The sequence below is a fragment of the Syngnathus scovelli genome, chromosome 3, assembly GCF_024217435.2.
Source record: "Syngnathus scovelli strain Florida chromosome 3, RoL_Ssco_1.2, whole genome shotgun sequence".
NCBI classification, from domain to species: Eukaryota; Metazoa; Chordata; class Actinopteri; order Syngnathiformes; family Syngnathidae; genus Syngnathus; species Syngnathus scovelli.
The window spans coordinates 19,858,495-19,881,583 of record NC_090849.1 but is presented as its reverse complement, the minus strand read 5'-3'; the positions used below and the strand labels follow the sequence as shown (position 1 = coordinate 19,881,583).

The 23,089-nt window shown below is 41.7% G+C and overlaps 3 protein-coding genes across 4 annotated transcripts; 1 reads left to right on the top strand and 2 right to left on the bottom strand.

Annotated features, from left to right (window-relative positions):
• Positions 1 to 140: 140 nt before the first annotated feature.
• Positions 141 to 10,513, bottom strand: lifra (LIF receptor subunit alpha a). The gene is made up of 18 exons (XM_049764101.1): positions 10,342 to 10,513; positions 7,050 to 7,191; positions 6,809 to 6,945; positions 6,426 to 6,579; positions 6,036 to 6,314; positions 5,723 to 5,849; positions 5,433 to 5,569; positions 5,159 to 5,301; positions 4,895 to 5,048; positions 4,696 to 4,760; positions 4,324 to 4,561; positions 4,070 to 4,252; positions 3,888 to 3,980; positions 3,661 to 3,810; positions 3,409 to 3,546; positions 3,235 to 3,328; positions 3,063 to 3,129; positions 141 to 2,932 (listed from the first exon to the last, which is right to left on the bottom strand). Exons 2-18 carry the CDS (start codon positions 7,129 to 7,131, stop codon positions 2,276 to 2,278), a joined length of 2,898 nt encoding a protein of 965 aa, XP_049620058.1. The 5' UTR covers positions 7,132 to 7,191; positions 10,342 to 10,513; the 3' UTR covers positions 141 to 2,275.
• Positions 10,514 to 10,631: 118 nt separating this feature from the next.
• LOC125994692 (centrosomal protein of 78 kDa) lies at positions 10,632 to 17,322 on the top strand. Of its 2 annotated transcripts, none has more exons than XM_049764103.2 (16): positions 10,632 to 11,354; positions 11,928 to 12,191; positions 12,279 to 12,454; positions 12,704 to 12,776; positions 12,878 to 12,981; positions 13,230 to 13,404; positions 13,490 to 13,603; positions 13,847 to 13,911; positions 13,992 to 14,082; positions 14,507 to 14,624; positions 14,774 to 14,831; positions 14,909 to 15,064; positions 15,140 to 15,196; positions 15,339 to 15,508; positions 16,294 to 16,435; positions 16,548 to 17,322. In XM_049764103.2, exons 1-16 carry the CDS (start codon positions 11,216 to 11,218, stop codon positions 16,998 to 17,000), a joined length of 2,355 nt encoding a protein of 784 aa, XP_049620060.1. In that variant the 5' UTR covers positions 10,632 to 11,215; the 3' UTR covers positions 17,001 to 17,322. The 2 variants fall into 2 exon arrangements, with proteins under 2 accessions (XP_049620060.1, XP_049620059.1); XM_049764102.2 differs by having other exon boundaries at positions 10,633 to 11,354; positions 15,140 to 15,217.
• A 389-nt stretch (positions 17,323 to 17,711) lies between these two features.
• On the bottom strand, positions 17,712 to 21,838 carry LOC125994699 (cysteine dioxygenase type 1). The gene is made up of 5 exons (XM_049764116.2): positions 21,584 to 21,838; positions 20,668 to 20,745; positions 20,091 to 20,245; positions 18,835 to 19,004; positions 17,712 to 18,223 (listed from the first exon to the last, which is right to left on the bottom strand). The coding sequence occupies exons 1-5, from the start codon at positions 21,730 to 21,732 to the stop codon at positions 18,194 to 18,196; spliced, it is 582 nt and encodes a 193-aa protein (XP_049620073.1). The 5' UTR covers positions 21,733 to 21,838; the 3' UTR covers positions 17,712 to 18,193.
• Between the last annotated feature and the right edge of the window lie 1,251 nt (positions 21,839 to 23,089).

Sequence of the window (23,089 nt, the reverse complement as noted above, 5' to 3'; positions counted from 1 at the left end):
CATGGATACGCGACAACACATTTGAGCGTGCAGATGAAGGCTGTCATGGGAAGAGGCGCAGTTTTTGAAGCCATCTACTCTAGTTTTCTTCCAAACAAATTTCAATAAACAAGAGGGAATAACAGACATGTAGCCAGAAAAACATCATTATAATTTTAATTGATTTTACATGAGTAACAGTACAGCGTGGTGTTAACATTTAGCATTTTGTGTATGGGGAGGGGTTGGGGGGTCCACATTTTTCATATTCTATCCACCTGACTCTTCCTCCTAATCATCTTCAGGAATTACAAACACAAGAATACTCTCTGAAAGATCATCAAATTTAAAGCATTTATAGATAGCACATTTAGTCATAAAGTCATGCACAGTATTAGTCAATGTTAGTTTTTCAATCCACAGGAGCTTAAACCGTGTAAGGTATCGTGATTTTATAGTGTTTGCTCACACAGCATGCATTCGTAATTCAGAAGGAGCGGCAGCAACCTTGCTTGATATCATCTACACAAGCGCGTTTGTTTTTTTTGCTTTACTCTGGATCGCATCAGCGTGTAAACATGTGACACAATACTGTGAAAGCAGACTAAGCTATCATTGGAAGACTATCACAATATATTGAACTATTAATGACAAGCATCTGTTGGTTAAGTCTCTTCTATTTCCTATCTAACAGAGCCAAAAGGATACATGTACACCACATATTTAGTATAAAACCTTATCTGTGGACACAAATAAACAAAAATCACGTGACATGCGCTGCCTCGTTGGAAACGTTAGCTTTCAAAGGGGAAAACGATGTGCAGCTATGTCTAGATCCTCAAAACTATACGCTCTGTTCCATATGATCTCATATCGGCTCGGACAGTCATTAGACCATCCGCTGTAGCTTTTGGATTGAATCCAGTCAATCAGTATTTCTTGAAAAACAAGATCAGCATTGCTAAATGAAGACATTTTCCTCAGTAGTCAAAAAAAGGACCGCCTGAGAAGTAGACCAACATAGTCTTCCAGTTCCACCCACGTTAGTGTATTTTTGCTACCGTTCCTGTCACAGTAGTTTTACTTAAAGCTTGTCGACTGTAGGCACTGAGAAAGTTGACTTGGAAATTAACATAATTTCTCTAGTATATATTTATGCAAATGAATATCAGCGGATAATTGGAGCATGACACGAATTGCGGAACGGTATTCCTATCATGAGAAATATGGAGATGACTAAAATCTCTAAAGTGAAGTCCAACAATATGCAATTGCCAGCATCATCCGTCTCAAACATTGTCCATCTGTTGTCATTTCTAATAATGCATAATTTGATTGAGTAGCTTGCAAGGCAGTGTGTGAAAGGTGACATGGTGCAAATGACCGGAAGCATAACGAAGCATTCAACTCGAACACTATGATTGACTTCCAAAGTTCATTCTTAATATTGGCGTGGAAATTCGCTGACTAGCAGGTAATATACTGTACTACATGTAATAAAAAAAATGTAAAAAAAAACTGGCCAGTAAAATATTTACAAACTAGATGAAACAAAAAGACAAATGTAAACAATTAGGAACACACCCAAATAAAAAAAAATCAAAGCATTTGTTCAGTACATGACATTGAAAACGTTCTAGCTTATATCATCAGTGTCACCATCCAGACAATTCCAGAGCGTAAAAAAAACTTTCTGATTGTGTAAAATATAATGACTCATTAAAAGTGCATCGGACATCATCTCATGAAAGAACTCAAAAGACAACTCCTTTTGCAGTGTTTCAACAAACACTTATGGAAATGTTTGGTTTGATAATTAGTACTTTCAAACTCTAGTGTTTTGAAACTCACATCACAATGCGTGAAACAAAAGAAGTGAAACAAAAATTGAAAAGCTGCTACACTGAAACAGTGCCGAATGCCCACAGTCATGAACAGAGCCAAGGGATGAACCACATTTCCTCAAATAGCGGCTTCAAGCCTCCTCCAACTTTTTTTTCCCCACCTATACAATCACAGATACAATTATGCGTCATGTTAGCTAGACAATAAGCATTGCATCGATGCCCCGCCCACTCTAATGAGGAAATCGTGGCTCCCACTTGAGTTCAGTCTCGTATTATCGACCTGCTGTCAAACTGCTACATCAAATGAAGATATCTTCTTTAGCCTGATGGTTGAAGCTTTTTGCAGTTTGCACACAATGTCACCGATAATACTTACTTGTGAATGTAAAAAGGGGGGGAGAGGGGGGTGAGGCCAACCCATTGGCTGAGCAACTTCTAATGAGAGGATATCATGGTTTAGCAGATGACAGCAGGTTGGTGAACCAGCCGGCCGCGGAAGCAGAGAGCGGGCGTTTCTCTTCGCCGCGCTCCTCTGACTCGCCGTCAGGGAGGAGGAACTGAGTGGAGGCAACGGAAGTGGGCGAGCCCAAGCACGGCGCCAGACGTTCCTGCTCTTCGGCCTCCCCGGGCGAGTTCAAATTCCAAGAGCTTTGGGGTTTGTAGCCTTCGGAGCAGGCGGCTTGGGAAGACTGCGGAGGAATCGGGAGCGAGTTGTGACTTGCAGGTTGCCTCTGAGGGCGGTAACCATCTCCGCTCGCAGCCATTCCAAACTCGGCGGAATCCCGTTGATCCGTGGGGAAGCCCAGAGATGAGGCTGAAATCTGTATTCCCGTGTAAGTCACATCCGTTTGCCCGGAGTCCATCGAAGACGACGAAGAGTCCGAAGAGTCCGGGGAGCGTGGCCTGACAGGGCGCTCGTCAATCATTTGGTTGTAGTAGCGTAATGACGCTGGCTCATCTGTGTCGACCGACGCGTCTCCGATTCGATCCGCTTCCTCCTCATCCTCTTCGGGAATGACGACCAGCACTCCTTTGAGGGAGTCCAATTCGGGCTTTTCTACAACATGGACCAGATTGTGGGGAGATGGCCTCACATCCAGCGGACCCTAACGGATTCAGTCAATGATCAAAAAATGTAATTGAGTAACATTATGGTTAAAACAGGGGGAAAAAAAATACATAGCCTACAAAATCAAATTGATTTCATCTATGCTAGATAGCGAGTAGGACGCATACCTGTGTCCTGCTCCAGTCGTCGTTCAATTTCGGCTGCGGTATGTCTGGACAGAAGGCCATCTTTACCCTGATGAGAACAAAACGGAAAAGCAACAGCCAATACGTCACTTTTAACTCAATGGCAATATTCAGGTAAAGAACTCAAACAAAAAAAGGAACTGCTCCGACTCACCATTTTCGTTTCTTATAGCAAAAGCAGGAGGTGATGGACAACGATAATGCTAGAGCTCCTAGAGATATCAGCATATTCAGGATGAGCCAATCATCTTGAAGGAAGACAACCAAAGGTGATTTTAGTGTGCAAGAATATTTACAGGGAGTAACAATATTTGGAGGATGCACATACCCAACTCATCCACTCTGATGGAGATGGTGGCGCCTGTGTCCTCGCCTGCTGAAGTGAAGGCTTTGACTGTGAATTTATACGTGCCTTTAGAGACACCCTTCACTGTGTACTTCCTGCTTTCTTCCCCCGATAGATTGGCTGCAAGGATGGACGGGGTGGGGAACACGTTGGACAGAAAGAGCACAAGAAGACATTGCGGTAATGTCGCTGCATTCAAACACTGCGAGACTGTCGGAGGAGGCCAATATGTACCGAGTAGCACGAGCTGGGAGTCATTGTTGAGGTAAATATTGTAGCCCAAGATGTAACCTCTCCTGTGAGCCTCGGGCATGGCTTCCCACGTCAAGAAAACATCCGAGTCCTGCTGACTGATGGACAGGTGGGGGACGGTTCTGGATGGAGCTTAGGTGGGGGAAACAATTATAGTTGTTAGAAATTTAAAGACACTTTGAAAAATTCCAAAGGTCAGCCCCACTTACCCAGTTCCTGCATGTAGCCCTGCCAGTACTGAAGCAGCTCCGAAGAGCAGCTAAACAGGGAGATGTTGTACTTCACACCTGGCCGGAAGTTGGCTGACAGAGACATTGGTTTCAAGGACAAATCCCAAAATGTAACAATGATTTTTTTAATGAACCTTGCCAAACCATTTAGCTTGAAATACCTGATTCGATGGAAGCATTGGTGCTTCCCATTGCCAGCTTGACCCACTCCAGGGAGCAGTCCTGCTGGCAGAGGGCGTCATGCCACTCGATGACATAACCGCAGCTTGAGTTGCTGTCGTCTTGCCAGACCAGGGGGAAGCCGCCGTCCATATAAGCCACCCTGGACTCAATACGACTCTTATCTGGGAAGAAAAAGGAAATAACATTGTGATATATATATATATATGTAACCTACTAGCTACGACATACGTACCTGCGACACGTAGAGGTATGATTACACTTGCGGGTGGCGAGTAGCCAGCAGCGTTCTTGGCGGTGACGGTTGCCACGACTTGGTCGTCATTGGTGAAGGCGGCAATTCGGGTGACATTGATTGGCAGCATAAAGGTGTCCGGGAGAAGCTTTTCAGTGTGCTGCAGGTTCTCTTTGGAGCTCCAGAACGTCACTTCGTAAGACGCGATCGGACCATGGCTTTCTCGGGCCGTCAGGGGCTAAAGGAGGCAAGGGTGAGCAAGAGGAAAAGTTTGTTTCCTAGTTCCGATGATTATAGTATACAAACCAGGTAACCCTCTGCAAGACTAGTTAACCTGTACATAGACAGCTGTTAAAGTAATTATTAAATCACCTTCCATATGATCTGACCAGAGTTGTCATTGTTGATATGCATCCACACATCAGGCTGATCTGGAACTGTGATGAAATTTGAAATAATGGTTAGTTCACAGTTTGAAGAATGAAAATTGTTGCAGTATAATCAAATAGCAAAATGCTAATACAGTCAAATGACCATTCACTTTATTTATAAACAAGATAGGTATTCTTACCATCTATATTGGTTTTGAAAGAAACAGGTTGGCTCCAGTTTCCCCACTTCCAGAAATTCTGCTGGGCCCCACAGCGTACTTTAACGCTGTACTCTTCATTTGGATAAAGCTCCGACAGCCGCACCGTTGTCAAACCGACACCCGTGTATGTGCGCTGGACATGCACATTTTAAACAAATGTAATAAAAAGTTTAAAAAAAAAAAAAACGTAGACTATGACAAGACGCAATGGTACTGTAACATCAGCAAAGGGAAGAAACTGACCTTTGTTTTGTTGTCGTGAAAGTTGAGCTCTACCTGGCAGACAAGCGGCAGGGAATAATAGGCGTCATATCCCCACTTCCACCGTAAGGTGGCATTCCAAGCATAGACGACAGCGCTCAGATTCGCAGGTGCCACTGGGCGCACTGGGATGAAAAAATGGGGGTGATAAAAAAAAAAAAAAAAAACTTAAGAGACATTGACATTTTATCTTTGAAATGTTGACAGTTCTAAGTATTCATGTGATCTGCAATGCAGCGGGGGCGGAGTCACTCACCTCTGTGTCGGATTTCGGCAGAATCCAAGATGCTGTCCCGGCCGAGAGCATTCACAGCTTCCAGCGTCCAGTTACCCTCCCAGTGCTCCGCACTACAATTCCTCACATTTTCTACCAAGCTGGCCTTCTGACATTTCCTACAAAAATAAAATGAACCACATTAGACAGTGAACTGACATTTGGTTGAGACAAAATAAGTTCTATTCTGGAGGTCAACTCCACTGTCCTCTTTCTTTGCTGGATGAGTGTTGCTTTAAAATTTGACGTGTGCAACGGTACGCACAAAGTACCTGTTGTTCAGCGAGTAGATGGTTCTCCGTCTGCCGTACAGTCGGGTGTCCCGCGCTTCTTTCCACTGGCACACGGCAGATGTCAAATCTCGAGTCTCGCAATGAAAATCACTGAGCAGTGGAGGATCTGGGGAAATAATAGTAAAGTATGTCTTGTCACAATGTGACAAGAAAGAGCCCCCAAACATTTGTGTCAAAATGCTGAGCTTGTCATAAAGTTAAATCAGATTTAAAAGGGCCAAAAACTAAACTCAGTATCTACATATGCTGTGAAGGTTCCGTCACGTAACCCCAAATTTAATGATAAACTCACATCCAACGAATACCGTGGTTCCTGACAGTTTGGTCTTTTCGAGGCCGTCCGTGCAGACGACGTTGGTCCCCGACCTGTTGGACGGAGCCTGGTGAGTTACGGTGATGCTGTAACTCCGCCGGCTCAACCGTGTGGCATTCATGGCCGTTTTGCCATACTGCATGGAACCAAAGACCCCCCCTTCGGCCACGATGCAGCAGAACGTGGTGCTGTCCCCCGTATGCACAGCTCTGTCAATGGGGTACATCTGATAGTTCGCAATGGTGGGCAGATCGTTGCCTGAAGACGGAGAAATAAGCGGAGGGCGAGGATTATTTGAGGGCGGAGAGATAGCAAGACATATTTGATGTGTTCCAGTACAGAGGAGGCGTGATATCAAAGCGGTTTGACCTTGAAGGATCTGCGTGCTGCTCCATTCACTCGTCACCGCCCCCCTTCGGGAGCGGATTCGGACCGACAATGAGGTACATTCCAGAGGTTCTGCTGATGTCCACTTCCACTCGTACCGACCGGTTGTTTGGTTGAGAGTCGCTTGCACTTGGTTCTAAACAATGGCACAATTTTAACATGAACATTATTAACTCAAACTGCCTACGACGTATACATTCGTCAATGGCAGGACAACTTCACACTCAAAATTCAGAGGTGTCAATTTAATTTTTGGGGAATGAGCGTCTACATTTGCAAGATGTCAGCGTATAACACCTCAACGCCATTTTAGAAATGAGACAGGCAACATAATTCAAAAAAAGAAAAATTTGAAGATCCCTCACATAGAAGACCGTTTCATTGAGTTCCGTCCTGAGGATCATGACATCAAACAACGTGGCGCTACCTCCCAGCCAGGAAATGGATATTTGCTGCGTACGCATGTTGGGCGTCACGTTTACCTGCTGGGGTACGGTTGCGTCTGTCGGGAAATAGAAAGCAAAACACATTAGAAAAGCCCAATGTGTTTTGTGTACAGAGTTGATATTTAATAGGATTGTTGAAAGAAGTGTGGAAGGTTCTTACCATTTTGCGCATGAGTATGTACCACTGAGAGGAGACAACAGATGAGCCAGACAGGCCACCGTCTGGTTTGTAACTGAGGCATGGCGGGTGACTCTTTGTAGTCCGCTCCACTATGGCACCACCATGCCGTTGGCAGAGCACCCTGTGTGAAAAAACAAATACAGACGTTTAAGCCAGTGAAGTCATTTATATACACTGTATAGTTTGTTTTGAATGAGCTGGAAGTTTGAGAAATGACCGCCCCTTCTTCCCGGCACGTCAACTTTTTTTTTCATCTTGTCCTAACTGGAAGAGCCACCACTCAACCTCAGTGGCACATGTAGTAACCAAGGCACAGCGCAAAAATACAAATTTCCCTATCTAAAATCATGTGTGTGTGTATAGTATATGTATATATGTGTGTGTATTTTTATTTATTTTTTACTTCACTCGAGCAGTGGCGTATCTGAAGAATCACTTGTGACTCAATTTTTGCCCCGCAACGCAAAGAAAAAATATATTACTGTATATGAAGCTGCACAACAAGGTCACCAGTTGCTTAAAAATGCACCCAAAACAGACAGGAACAAACAGAGCTGCTGGAAAAAGGGAGTACAAACAAGTCAGCATTACGGATGACAAGAAGTCAAGACGACGTGAACTTAACGAACCTACGTGTTTATGTAAGCGATTCTCGGATTTGTTGCGTTCAACTGTCACACAGGTGCGGTAATCGGACAAGCTTGGACATGCACCCAAAGAACGATAAAAACTACTCAATCCATTATTGCAACACAACTTGGACTTAAAATAATGAGTTTGTGATTTATTCCATTTGAAATGCTTCAAGCAGCACCTTCAGATAAAATTCAAAGCCACAGCTCCACATCAATGCAGCTGTCTGAACTTAGTGTCAACGCACACATGAAAAGATCTCAAAGCAGAATCCGCCTTACAGCCTCCGCCACATCCTACGAGCTCAAAGTCGAGTGATTGGAAGCTGGACAGATTCTGGGAAATGCACCCAAGAAACTGATAGCTAGCCTCCCGCGTACAAATCAATACTTGTTTTGAGGGGAAGCAGCAATGAACGCGACCACAGATGAGGCAAACAACAAGAACGTGGCCGGCACTTAAAAACCGAGCCGGGAGCTTTATTTGTATGCTGGTGGTGTTCTAGTTTTAGACTCGACTTTTTTTTCCTCATCTCACCACCTCGGACTTTGTCTTTTGTCCACGGACATTTAGAGCTACGGGAAAATATGTCGAAATGCTGTGTGAAATGGAGGACTGTAAACATTTCTCAGAACCCAAACTGGTTTAAAGGCCTTTTTGTCCTGTCTTTTACCATGAAAATCTGGACAACAGTAAAACCTTGTGACCACGTCAATGAGTTTCCAACCTTTTCATTCCAGTCCCTGAATTTCCACTCCCTTAGCCATGTGTATTTATTTGGTTATTAGGAAATGTTGAAAGGTTGACTGTTATAATAATACTTTCTTCTGTAAGGCCCTTTAAAAACTAGAAGGTGCATTTCCATCCCATTAGGTGACCATCTAACTGTTTATGATGAAAATGCACGGAAGTTTAAAAAAAAACATCTTCGACAGTTTCCCGAGCCCTATTTTTGGCGCTGCAGTCGCATCCTGTGTGGAAAACATTCACCCGGAGTTAAGCAAGCAACACATTATAGGTAAGCAAAATGCTGAACGGTGAAAAGAGGTCGATCTACTTCAGTAGTTCCAATGTTTTGTAAATCACACCTCAGAGGTGTAGCACAATCCATGAAACTCCAATATATGGGTGCAAAAAAACCTGACAAGAAAATCTTTTGTATGGCTACGTGTTGCGACTATGAAACAGGATCCACAACTCCGATTGTGACCTTGGAACTAGAGAACGACCGGATGCTTTAGGAACAAAATAAGTGAACAGATGCGTGGGCGTGTGTGTGTGAAAATGCCAGTGCTCTGACATCACTAGCGAAAGGACATTCAGTCCAGTGTGTGAAGTTCTTTATGCATTTTACCCTACAACATGTACGATCAATCACGATTTTTCGTTCATTGGCTTTTTTTTTGTTGACATAAAGCATTTTAAACTGTGTTCCTTTAAGAAGGCTTATCAAGCGTTCTCTTCATCATAAACCTCTCATGTCATCTGATATGAACATAGCGACAAGTGAGTAGGGAGAAGAAAACCACGAGCCAGTGTAACAGGAGCTCCCGTCTGTAATGGTCATTAACTTCTCCAAGTTTCCATTACTGCAATATACCACACTGCAGCGCAGTATAAAACAACCTCACTGATTCGGTGCAAACAGCGTGTACATACGTATTAGCATCACGTATGTATATCTCATGAAGTGCTGGTGGGTGCATTAACTTATGTTGATGTGATTAATATTTAAAGATTTAGAACTGCTCAACATCAGCTAGAGAAAAACAAACAGACATAAAAAAATTGATGTTCTCATTAAATAAGCCCAATGATGAAATGGCATAATCAAGCCTGAATGTTGTCATCATAGTACCCGAGGGGCAAACTCAGCTCTGGTTCTCCGATGTATACTTTACGTTGAAGACCGCACATAGAAGACTACATCACATACATACAAAATGAGATTCGATGAGTAACGAGTGCTGCACCACTGGACCATTGTTCTCTTATCCCTCCATCCTCAAATGGTCATGCAACACCTCTATCCTGTTTTCTCTATCTGTCCCTTTTCTCAGTCACTCCATCTCAACCCAACTTGCTCAGCCTGCCACCACCACCACCTTGCCTCTGCCAAGTGCTTGCTCATATGGGGAACAATCATTTTCTGTATATATGAATTGTATGAGAAAAGTGTCTGGGAAGTTTCTATAGTAAATTGTTGCTACATAAATAAAATTGAAAATTGAATTTAATATCATTAATTAAAAACAGAAAGGTTTTTTTTCATATTTTAACGTTCATAGGACAATTAGCAACATTTATTTTTCTACTTTTTTAACATGTCAGAAAAGCATCGTTTTAAAGGTTAGCATTAGCATTAGCCAGTGGTCAGCAGCAGAGTCAGAGTCTGTCGTGACGTCCTACATGACATTTGAGTTTCATCAATTTTCTGCATTGACATTGTAAATACTAAATATATCAGGGTTGTTAAATCGATTCAAATGTTGTCCTTGTCCAGAAACAACACACACGTATAGGAAGGGCAACAATGTTTGGGAAAAAAAACACACAAACAGCAGGCCATTAACACACGTACATCCGATGATATTTCGGTTAACGATTGTTTTGAGCTCACCAGTCACGCGAAAATTACCTTCTACGTGGCGACAAATCCTTTTTGATGTGGTCACTCGGATAATCCAACGAGTGGCGCGGGATTTCTATGGTTCTGATGTGTTACAGTTGTGGGCCCGTTCTGTCCGGTATACAATCCCAATGGATGGGAACGGTGTGGGTTGGGATTACCGGGACCAAGTGTTTTTGATTGGCGCTCAAACGGACCAATAGGATTCGACAAAGACAACCCGGGACCGCAAGAAGGGCGTTGTTGCGGTGCGTTCTAATACAACTGGAAAAGGGAGATATTGCCTGAAAACGACACAACTGTCTTAACCAGATACAGCAGAGGCTCAAATTTTGAGTCCAGGCGTGGTGAAAAAAATTCCAAGGACCTCGACCTACTTTCAGGGCGTGGTAAATTACCGAGTAACCCCGTGGGGAGAAGCAGTTCAGAAAATGAATAGATGGATGCTGCTGCTCCCTTCAGGGACGTTGATTTTGTGGGATACTGGGCGGCTGGCTAACAGCGCTTACATTTCGCTAAATGTTGCCCTTGGAAGAAGAGATTTGGACCCCCGGACTAAAGCGACATTTCCCATTTTCCCATACAGTATTTCCTTTTTATCTGCAACAAGAAAAAAAAAATTCCAGTAGTATTTCTATGATGGATAAAGTGTGTATATTAGAATATACACTTTCTGGAGGGGAGCATTACAGGTTTTGCTTTTTTAAATTTATTTTGTCATTGCAATTCCCTTTTTTAAGAGGGGAAATTTTGATTTAAATTGGAAATCATATGATATTTACTGTATGCAAATTGTTGGGTGCTGAGTTTAGGAGCGCCCGCCAAAGGCTGTGTATTGTAGATAATAGGGGGCGCTCAAGTGCTTTGCATCGTTAGCAACGACATGATTACAACGAAGAAGTTAGAGTCACGATTTTTGAAAGACAACTCTTACCGTTTTTTCCACAATTATAAAGCTGTGAAGTTTCTAAATACCTTGGCAACGCCACTTAAACAGCCGAAATTATTACTTGAACGTTCAGGTATGTCCAAGTCTAGAATGCTGTCAAACATCAGATTGTATGACAAAAGTAACGGCGTGAGATGTACCGTTTAGCATTGATTAGCTGCGCGTTGCTAACAACAAGGTTTTTTTTACGACAGTTGCTAGGAAGCTAGCGTTTTTCCCAAATGGGTTCTCAAAATTTTTGCGTTCAGAGAAATTTTTCCAAGGACACAATCATAACACCAATTAAATATAAAGACGTGCATGCCACGGGAATCATTAATTTTGTTAACGCTTCAAACAGAGTTTTACTAGTGAGAAATTAATTGGAGTGCTTTCGCAGTCTGTTTTACTGATGGTATTGATTTTTGTAAAATTAAATTTCCCCCCAAAATGAGATTTATTTTCCAGACTTTATCTCTCTCTCTCTCTCTCTCTCTCTCTCTCTCTCTCTCTCTCTCTCTCTATATATATATATATATATATATATAAACATAATATATATATTATATATTCGTGGTGTATTATTGACTGTTGTGAGGTATTTTCTGGAGCAACCTATAATCTGAAAAATACAGGATTATGATCAGATTATTTTTCCCATCCTAAGGAATGGTCCATGAGAGTGTTGAGATTAAGAAGCGGGGTGCCCATGACTTCATGGAATACTACACCTATGCCTGCACCCAACAGAAAACCCTCCCCCTCTCTATTGTTAAACTCCATCTCGACAAAGGCATTTTAGACTTCAATGGAGACAGGGTCAAGTTAGCTGATTGGCCTCCCATCCTGGACTCTATCTTTATCAATAGGCACCTTCACCATATTGCAATTACTAGCACCTACCAGACAAGCCACACGTGTGCAGATGCAGGTAAGGTTTAAAAGAGAAAAAAAGGACATAACACTGAGCTCTGGTGAGCCCAACTTTGCATCTGAGCCTCTGTTTTTATTGTCACAGATCGAAGGTACTACAAACCAGTGTTCAGGAAGAAAATTCCATCTATCCGTTCTAAGGACATGACATTCAAGTTGTGCAAAGTTCTGAAGGAGTGTCTGTCCCTTTCTCCCAACCTGAAGACTTTAAAACTCAACGGACTCCCTCTGAGGGAAAGAGATCTTGTCAACTTGACAAAGGTAAGAATGGACCACGATTTTCATCCAAAGAGCATTTTTCTATGCAACACATGTAGACAGATAATATAACAATACTCACAGACATATATTCTTTATCCTTTGCAAAGAATGACTAATATTACTGGGCCTTATAGAGGAGTTGTGACCATATTATACTGGCCCCGGGTGGCCAAGATATGCACACCTAAAGTAGCAACACAATGTCCACTGAATATTAGCATTTGAGATAAAAACTATGTCCCATTTCAGGGTGTAGCAAAAAGTGTTTCCTTGCAATCTCTTTCCCTGGCACACTGTCCTCTCTCAGATGACGGCTTGGAGGGTAAGTGGTTACTTATTTATGGTGATCCTTAGCTATTTTCAAGTAATATTCCGCAGTCTTAAATTGGAGTACAGTGTTGTCATTTTTCATATGTCTTTCAGTCATTTGCCAAAGTGTGAAGTACTCAACAAGAATCAAAGAAATCGATTTCACAGGATGCAATATCACATGGAGAGGAGCTGAGCATCTTGCAAACATCATCCAGGTGAAATTGGAGATTGACTTTAATGTAGCCTTTCCCCAACTTTGTAAGCCACATGCAGCCTTCTGTTTTGGCGCACCCTCATCAGCCAGCATACAGCTTCAAAAAAAAAAAGTCCAACCGGCAAAAGGATCTCGACATTCTTAATTACTTACAAATGGCTCGAGTGTTTTTCAAATAGTTAATGTCAATGTATTAACACACAATAATGAAGCTGTCAGTCAGACGATGGTATAAACAATGTGTTCCAGCATCAAGGAATGCAGAGACATGGCTCGGTATGGGCACAATCTTTGCGCTATCAACAGCCAAAATTGGAGGCCATGGGGGGTCTCCGCCGCCTCACCCTCAACTGTAATACTTTGATTGGGGACGTGGGTGCTACTCGTCTTGCGCGTGAGCTGGCCGAAGACCTTTGGCTGAAAGGTAAGGAGATGGAAAAATAATGATGCTTTGCATATATTCATTTGTATGATGGTGTTGTAACGATCTTTCTTTGTATTTTGAGCAGCTGTAGACCTGCAGAAATGCGGCCTCTCTAATCGAGGAGCTTGTCATCTGCTGGAGGTCTTGAAGACAAATTCCACTCTCTGCATACTGGATATCCGGAATAACCCTTTAGTTGGTAGGACGCTGTCATAAGTTAACTATTTTTTCTTTTGGTTGTGCCATGCTGCCAATGTAATTTGCATTACATTCACTGTCAAGACAGCTCTGCATCATTAGGCAAATCAAAAGACAATTTTGACAGAGGTGGCTAAAAAAAAATCATTAAAAAATAGCACAAAACTAATGAGACAATCATTTTCATGACACTCCATTTTCACATTCAGTACTAAAGCATATGTTTTTTCTCTTTCTGTTTTAGACAATGCCCTAATTAAGACTATAATAGAGAAAGTCCTCACAAAAGCTGAAGCACACACACCAGAGGTGAGTGAATGCGTTTGGCCAGTGTACTACATTTATGAGGTAATATAAATAAATGGTTTATATTTACATGTTCACCACAGTACTACTGGATCACTCCTGCCACCAAAGAGCAACAGAAAGCTGGTGCATCTAAGAGACGAGTGCCGTCCAGGGCATCCACAGAGAAAACCGGTACAATTTACTCTTTCTACTCAGTTGACACACACACAATTACTGACCAGACTTTTTGTAAGTTTCCCGAAAAAATGCTTTAGTCACTTGTGAAAAGGTTAAGCAACAAATATGTTATGTGACTTTGGTTAAGTTCTCATGGGGGTACATAAAATGATGTTTGGGGGAGAGGCGCGGGCTCCCTCTAGTGGTATGAAAAAAAATCCCCTGAATTAAATAGTTGTATTAAACTTTACGTACTATACATTTCTATGTGGTCTTTAAAACATTTATTTTGGTACAACAAGCAAAAACTGCCTCATATTTAATTTTACAAAATGTATCTAGAGATAACTGACCCAATTCTAAGCGTGACTGTACCGTTTGCTGGCTTTAACTTGAACTCTGCTGGCCGCATCATTGGCCTGTTACGCTCTTGTTCCAGCTTCTCAAAAAACAACTTCTGCTGAAGATGAAGGCTCAGTTGTTGCTAAGCTTCAGCAACCCACTTCCCGCTGCAGAAATGCGCCTCGTCATTCCGCCGCACGGGCTGGACGCCAGCGGTAAGGAGACCGTTGATCCAGTTCATTGGTGGTAATTTAAAACAAATAGTTGAAGACAACAAGGTAGGAGGTTACAATAAAAGAAGCGAGAGAAACCCATCTTAATACTTGCAGCCCCAAAACTGATGAGTTGCATTTGTATATTCCAGAGGTTTTCCTCCTGCAGATGCAAAAGAGCACAGTTTCCAATCAACGCAACAAGGTCAGGTATGGGTTTTGTGTTTATAGTTTGTATGACTCGTTTGCTGTATTGTAGTTCCGACACTTTTCTGACCCCTTAAAAGGCTGCGTCCAATGTGAGGGTAACATTTGCGTCTGATTCGGAGGAAGAGGAGGACGGTGATGAGGAAGAGGGCCCGGCAATTACGATGAGTGATCCGAGGCCATCTAATGAAAGCCAACAGGACAGCAGCATTGCACGGCAAATGGATCGTATGCAGGTTAGCCACATTTAGCCCAAGATGAACAGAGAACTGTTTTTTCATTTTACCGCTGTTCTCCTGCATGTCCTGCAGATGGCGCTACAGGAATGTCGTTTGAGATTGGGAGAGGAGCGCAGGGCCAGACTAAAAGCTGAGTCTTTAGTCAGAGAGGTGCTTCCAGATAATGTTTTGGATTAAAAAAAAAAAAGGAAGCTTGATAATGGCATAGTTACACTTATTAGCGAAACAACATCTCTCAAATAATTTTCTATCCTGTCTTGTTTTCATTCAGTTTGAGTTGGAGAACGCTCGTCTTCGTGATAATAACATCTCCCTGTCCAAGGCCCTCGCGACTGTGGGCTCGCCAGACCGCAGCGCCCTGGAAGACGAGGACGTGCTGGAGAGCATCGAGCGCTCGTTCGCCAAGTTCCACGCTTTCCTGGATCTCGTCAATGATGCTGGGTGGGTGACACAAATACCCGCTGTTTGTGTTTCCATAATGCTCTGTTGTTGCAATTGAGTGATTGGACAGGGTCTTGTTATCGTCAGTCATGCTGACTGTTAATCACATTGGTTTTATTTTATTTAAGTATGAAACATAATTTTGCCTATAACCCTCAGTGTTAGGAATTAGCAACTCATTTATTTGACAGAATAGATGGACAATACTAGATCAAATTAGGTTCTGAAGCAGATAGACTTGGACGTTCAGATCTAGTTGAATCCGTTCCGAGGGCAGGTAGTAAAATTGTATTTGAGGTGGTTTTAGCTTTTTTTTTTTTGGTAAGAATTTTACTTTTACTTTCTTTGGCGAACTAAGGGAAATTCCATGACCTGGTAAATAACCTTGAGAAAGAGTAAACATGTAGGCCACGTGATTTAAAATAACTCCATTCGCTTCTCAGCTGCTGTCTCAAAGTGAAACTTGGGCCACCTAATCTGGGTGGGGTGGCTGATCGGTCATTTCCTTCCTCGTAGGTGCGATGCCTCATACAATAGATATTTGTACCGTCCATCACTCAGTGGCTGGTGGATACTTAGAATGAAAGTGGAACCTGAAGCCCAGGGTTTCTTTTTCATTTTGATGCCTCTTGAATACAATATATTTTTCTTTTTCTGTCTTTTTTTTCTGAGGACCATGAAAAGAGTAGGATGGATATCTCACTCCTTTTCATCTGTTGATGATCAGAAAGTCGTTCAAATGCCACAAAGCTTTTCTTCTGTTTCACTATCATGTTCTCACTCAGCCTAGGTCAGATAGCATCTATGGCCGGCATTGACAAGTCAGATTTCTCGCCTTTGGGAAGACCGCAGCTCTCTTCCACTCTGGGACACGTGGGCCAACTGAATGGAGTAGCATCCGGTCAACGTCATTCTCGTGATATTCAGGTGCAAGATTTAACATTATACTTTACATAAATGGCTTACAAATTATTTCATTTCACATTTAGTAAAGACTAAAAATGAAAATTGGTGAATTCTTCCTCCACTTTCTCTTTAGGCCACCAGGGTTAATCCCAATGACGTAATGACTCCCAAATCTCCGGCCTCAAACGGAAACGGTGATCATCGAGATGGACTGCTCCACGTGACTGTCCAGCAGGATGCCGGAGCACAGGTGGATTTAAGTGTCATAAGAGAACAAGAGCCAGATCAGTTCTCTAAACCTGAAACCCAGTATGACTCTGATTCAGACCGCAGTTTAGCTAGCCAGCAATCCCGTCGTGAATATTGTCACAATCCGGGAATTCGCCCGAGCTTTGTCCTCGGCGATTCTCATCATCGTAATGGCTTCAATTCTAGTCACAGCGATTCATCCCATGGCTGCAGATTGAGCTCAGGCGATAGCATAAGAGACCTTGTAAGTTATAAGGCACACTCTGGGTCAGAAGGGTCAGAGCGGAAGACAAGTCCTGACATTCTGGAGGAGATTACATCGATGGTGGCTTTATAAGCATACTCAAGCGGTGAATATTTGTAACATGACAGACCCTTTGGCAGATGTTTTTCAACTTTGAAGAAGTTACAAATAGGCATTTTAATTGGACAATCCTTGCCAACTATTTTTTTTTTTTTGCCCAAATGCATTATTTTAAGTTTTGCTATTGCTACTTTTTTAACAGCACTTTTTTACAGCAACAGTTGTGAATATATTCAATATATTTAAACTACTTTCGGTTGTCAAAAGTGCTCACGACACAAAACTAGACAGATTTGTAACAAATATTTGTTCATAGATTTTTTAGTCCTTTTCATTAAAAACAAGCGTAAAGACATGTTGCTTTTATTTTGTTCAGTATAATTAGTTGATAAACCTCTTGAATAAACCTAAGCTACATGTTTTCTGAATGTCAGAAGATGGGGTGAACTCTAACAATGCAAGCGTGGGGAGAATGTTGCTACCACACATTGAGTGAGGACATTATTAGTTAGCATGACTTCAAATCTGGACTGTTTGCTAGTTCGTCACATATAATAAGAAATACAAATTTCTATATATTTCGAATATTCAAATACAAATAAAACCACTGGGCCAAGTGAATCAGCATTGTCAACATACAATAACGTATGGCTCCAATTCAAACCCTTGCGGGACACCGTAATTAAGTGGGAAATAGTACATGTTTGAATAGCCAAACAAAAAAGCAATCCAAAAACAAAATGCTTATTGTTCCATTGATGATTTATTGCTTCAGAGATCAATGATTTCACAGGCAACAAATAAAAATGTAAAACTGCACCATAGAGCGCAATGATTTCACAAGTAACAAATAAAAATGTCAAATTTTTTACCCACATACAAAAACATTTTTCCTTCATCCATCCAATTTTCGCATCAATGAACATTCCAGGATATTGCAGACAGAAAAGTGCTAAACTGCGAGAGAAATTTGCTATCCATTCAGCCGAAGCAACAAGGGGGTGCAAATTTTCTCTCTAACATGACAAAATGTGTGTCCATTCATGCATTCGGTTGCATGGTAATCAAAAGTATTTGTCAAGCAGCGAGTGATAAAGCCATACTAATGCATGTGTGTCATTTTGATTCTGCTTGCAGCTTATTTAAAAAACTACATATTTAAAAGCGAACAACAAAATCAAAGAAGCAAAAAAAGAAAAAAAGGTTCAGAGTCTCCTTTTGGAAAACTAGTTGTTCTCCTTTGATGCTGTGGTCTCCTACAATACATAAAAGAGAAAAGTTAGATTTTCCCATAATCCACAATTATAATAATCACATTTTATTTTAAATATATATTTTTTATTTTTATAACTGTGTAATTCAAAATAGTCTTTTATCCTGTATTACTTTTTTTTTTAACTTATTAATACTTAAGAAAAACACAGAGGCTATGGCTTCGTTTTTACTGCCGCTATCTTATCATTTAGTATCGCAAACTAAAGTACTTAAACTCCCGGCGTTGTGGTCAAGGTATACTTTAACAGCGCGTGGGCCAGTCCACCGAATTAGTACCATTTGCGTCACTAGGAAAATAAAATCGATGCACGATAAAATTAAGCCAAGTGTACTGCATAGTGTTTAATAAGCCAAAGGTCTGGCCTGTTCACATTTATTTCTGTGAGACGCGCATAAAAATGTGTAGCAGTCAGTGAAGCTTGTATTGCTTTTAACAACCATGAGAAAAGCTGTAAAAAAATTTACAATTTCCTCTCCCTGTGGAAATTCAGCTAATGGGCTGGGTGTTGATACTCTATGCATTCAATCTGCTGTGTATGCATCTCTTGAATTAGTTCAAATAGAATGAAATGTTGATGACAAAGTTGCTTACAAATGGTGTCCTCTCTCCATATTTGCTCCAGAAGGTCATCTTGGCTTCGGTTGTGTGGCTGGTGCGCTGGTCAAAGACTTTACACGTCTGGAAAGGTGGGCTGTAGAGGTGCAAACTGACCGAACCCTCCGTGTGGCTTGCGTTCTCCACACGGTGTAGGCCAATTTTGTCTGGAAAAAAAAACAAAAAAAAAACAGTGCAAATGTTCCATCAGTGAATGACTGGAATGTTGTGAAATGTTTCTCCCACTGTTGGAAACAACGAGTGACGAAATGTTTCCAATTGGGGAGTTTATACAAAGTCCTCTGAGGCGCATGAGCCAAACCAAAAGGTAAGGAAATAATATTCAGTGGTCAGCGCTTACAGAATATCAGCATCCATCCAATCATTTTTTTTGTAGCACAGGTCATCTGATCATTTCAGGACACATATAATGAGATCAAAATTATACTAATCAACATTTAAGTTAAATAAACCAGGGGCAATAAAATTTGCATTGTCAATGTGGAATAACAAATGGCTCCAGGACAGATCTTTGTGGAACACCACATTACACAGAGCTGGAGTCGATACCAACTGACTTTGGGCAAGTGGTCGTGTTCGACTTGACTGGTCGCCAGCCACTCTCAGGAAACATATAAATAATCAGTCGCACTATTTTCCCATATATGGACAAGTCAATCTCGGAACATTTTTGAAATCTGGGAGGAAGCCCACGCTAGCGCAGGGAGAACATGAATTGTATATTTAAACCTCATAACTGTGAGATACAAGCTAACCACGACGGCACCATGCGATAGCAACACAAATTTTTATGGGTCAACTGTTTTTTGCTATTTATACCGTTCCCCTTGTGGTTTGTTTGCTTTTTAAGAAGAACTTGGCATTCAGCGACGCACTGTATATTTTCTTAGCAACACTTAGCAACATACACATTGGGCAAAATCTATATTTAACTCATTAAATCATAGGATTTAAGATAACAGTATATCGCCATCATGGATGCCACATTTTTTTCATGTCTTCACTCTTAACCAAAGAGTTTCTATTTGATTAAGAAAGAAGGCACATTTGCTACGAGTCGGGTGAGCACACTTATCACATACATGCATCACATAACTGCAGGTCAGAGAGTTATTGCCGCAGGAGGAGAGCATGCAGAAGATGTTTGTTCTTTTGACACATGCACACACACGACATGATAACGCCCCGTGGAAGAATGCAGACATCAGCCAAAAAAAATGTTTTCTTCTTACCATTTATGTAGGCCACAGAGTTGTTTTCCAGGGTCCTGTTTGACCTCTCAGTCATGTCCCCGCCTTCCTTCTCGGGCCAGTCGAAGAGAGTCTCCTTGAGCTCGCCCTGGAGCATCTTCATGAAGCAGTGGGAATTGGAGTGGTCGTGTATACTACTGCAAGGTGGTCACAGCACACATGCACGCACGCGCAGCAGTGTTAGGAGGGGCCAGATTATATTGTGTATCATTATGTGCCGCCACGTGTGCAATGACAAAAGAAGCAAATATTTACAATGTGTCAAAACTAAAATCCCATTATTGTTTGTGTATACATCAGCGGACCCTGCTGGACCAAAAATTTGTAATATAAATCTCGTACCATAGAATATCAGTAAAAGGAATTGTAGCAAAATATTGATATTGAATAAATATTGAGATTTTGGACCGAGTTGAATTTAGGTCATTTCCGGCAGCAAACCTGATAAGCCCCGACATACTAATATGACACAGCATAGTGATTGGGTATCACTGCTATTAAAGGCTAGTCTAGATTTACAAAATGTGTTGCGCTGCATGCATATCAACTTTCTCCTCACCTTCCTTGGCCTTCTCCCCAACACAAGATGATCAGGTTGAACTTCCCATTGCCTTCATCCACCAAGTTCCTCGTGTATCTGTAAATAAAAAGGCAAGAATGTGTGATGGTGAAAGACCAAGATCATTCCACCTCCCCCATGAATGACTTTTTAAACCGGTATGGGAAAATATATTATGGCAAAAGATTGCATTTTTAGCCCATAATTCCAAATAGTACGTTTGCTGCAAACAACACTGCCCATTACCAAAACAATAACTATACTAGTCATTTCTGGCATCTTTTATTTCCACTGTACAGAGAAGAAAGTTGATGTCATCCCTTAAGGTCTTTTACAGACTTATTGAAGGGAGCCGGGATGGGGCTACAACCCCCCTCCCTCACATTCCATCATATGCCAAATAGTTTGGAGGCAGCTGCGGTGGCTCCCTGGTGATCTTCACGCCACCGGAGCCCAAACCTCTGCACAAACACACACGAGCGGGTGTGTGTCGTTTGCTTACTGTTGATTGGTTAACCGCAAACCCCTCACTACCTCCCTCCCCCTTCCAATGGCCATCACAACACTGGCAAGGGAACACCATTGCAATGTATTGTGGGTCACTGTGTAGTCGATATAGGACAGATAACATGCATATCTTGAGGTTTGAAAGATATAGATTTGTTCTTTGTTAAAACCAAATTGTCAATCTAACTATATGCACTCTAAATTTGGAATAATTTGTCATTTAGATTTGATCGTAATTGTATATCTCTTAAAACTAGCAAAATAATTAAAGAGCAGAATTTACCTTCAACAAAAATCTATTCATTGGACCAAATGCAAAGGCAATGACGTCACAACAAGCGTGCAAAGTGCATCACTGCTCGTTCAAAGAAATTCATCATAAACATTTCATAAAAGAAATGAGTTTTACCTGAGTTTATCAAACATGGCGTATTGCTTCCAGTCCTTAGGGTTGCTCCTGTATGACTCCATGAGTTCCTGCACCTCATCCACGTTGACATTGTTGTCTTGAAAGATCTCATGCAGCTTTTGGATCAGCTCCTGCAGACTTTTTGGCATCTTTGCTTTTGGGTACGTGTGCGTCAGCTATACAACTTGTTTGGCGAGAAACAGATTTCTCGTCGATCTGTTCACCCACTGACTGAATGCTGCAGGGCCCCCCCGTTTTTATGCCTTTGGATCATACCATCGTGGAGAGAAAGGGAACGGCCCTATTAGCAAGAGTGGGGGTGGGTGGGCTGCGCAAGATTTGGGAGCGATAATTCGTGTGTTCACTTTCGACATGACTAACCCACCTGAATTCGAAACCGGCCACATTTCAACCAAAATCCTAAATCCATCTCACGTATTAAAAACAAAATTGGACCGGTCCTCTTCGAGTGCTTTTCTACCACGTTGTCACATAGTTGACCTCCCCCTGTGTCCCGGGTCCCTCTCATTGAACTCTGGTTTGGACAATAGCCGTGCAGCTTGTCGGTGGCCCCCCACCCTGCAGCCACAACGCCCCCATTTATATTGTTTGCATGCAACACTAGACTTTCGAACATGCTTACATAATTGCACTTGTTACTTATCGTATTATTATTGCATTGATTTCTAATTATTAATTTATGTTACGTTACATTATATATATATAAATAAGTATGCAGGTGTCTACTGTATATTTATTAGTATGTATTAATGTGTGTGTGTGTGTGTGTGTGCGTGTGTTTGTGTGCGCGTGGCCGCGCGTGCGTGTGCGCGCGTGCGTGCTAAACAGTACATCTTGTGTTGCAGCAAGCTGACTCATCCTTCCAATTTTGCATCCACCAATATTGAAAGTGAAACTGCTTTCGGTTTCTTTATGATATTACCGGATATCTGTTTGCTCTCATAAATGTGATGTCGTCTGGAGTAGGAAAAAAAACAAACAAACTTCGTTAAATGTCCTATTGTGACAAGCTAAAAAGAGACTCAGCTTTTATGCATATCAACTCGCGTCACATGGTCAATTTTGTTGTGTATTTGTCAAGTGGTGTAGTGTTGATTTTGCAACATAACACATCAAATCGATGCAATATTGTCCAGTTGTAGCTTTGGGTCAAATGTTATCAACCATTTCACCAAAATGAAAGGTGAAGATTAATTTTGCTCTTGTTTCGCACTTCCGTTTTCACACCACCCAAAGTGCCACATCATCAGAGGTTAGCCTTATACTCTACCTTGTGGCCGACCACATCGCTCGGTTTATACCATTTATTATTTGCGAAAGTGGATGTAGCTAAATTAATTGTGGTTATTCATGGGGATGTAATTTATATTGTAATGTAATGTTAGGAATTGGCAACTCATTTATTTGACAGAATAGATGGACAATACTAGATCAAATTAGGTTCTGAAGCAGATAGACTTGGACGTTCAGTTCTAGTTGAATCCG

Excerpts from the sequence above, each read along its gene's own strand:
- lifra (XM_049764101.1), bottom strand. The coding sequence starts at position 7,131 with ATGCCTCAGTTACAAACCAGACGGTGGCCTGTCTGGCTCATCTGTTGT. Across the intron at positions 5,049-5,158 it reads TTCACGACAACAAAACAAAG|CGCACATACACGGGTGTCGG; the intron begins GTCAGTTTCTTC and ends GTGCATGTCCAG. Across the intron at positions 3,981-4,069 it reads CAATGCTTCCATCGAATCAG|CCAACTTCCGGCCAGGTGTG; the intron begins GTATTTCAAGCT and ends TGTCTCTGTCAG.
- LOC125994692 (XM_049764102.2), top strand. The coding sequence starts at position 11,216 with ATGATTACAACGAAGAAGTTAGAGTCACGATTTTTGAAAGACAACTCT. Across the intron at positions 13,604-13,846 it reads CCGGAATAACCCTTTAGTTG|ACAATGCCCTAATTAAGACT; the intron begins GTAGGACGCTGT and ends TTTCTGTTTTAG. Across the intron at positions 14,625-14,773 it reads GCACGGGCTGGACGCCAGCG|AGGTTTTCCTCCTGCAGATG; the intron begins GTAAGGAGACCG and ends TGTATATTCCAG.
- LOC125994699 (XM_049764116.2), bottom strand. The coding sequence starts at position 21,732 with ATGCCAAAAAGTCTGCAGGAGCTGATCCAAAAGCTGCATGAGATCTTT. Across the intron at positions 20,246-20,667 it reads TGGGGAGAAGGCCAAGGAAG|TAGTATACACGACCACTCCA; the intron begins GTGAGGAGAAAG and ends ACCACCTTGCAG. Across the intron at positions 19,005-20,090 it reads CTCTGTGGCCTACATAAATG|ACAAAATTGGCCTACACCGT; the intron begins GTAAGAAGAAAA and ends TTTTTTTTCCAG.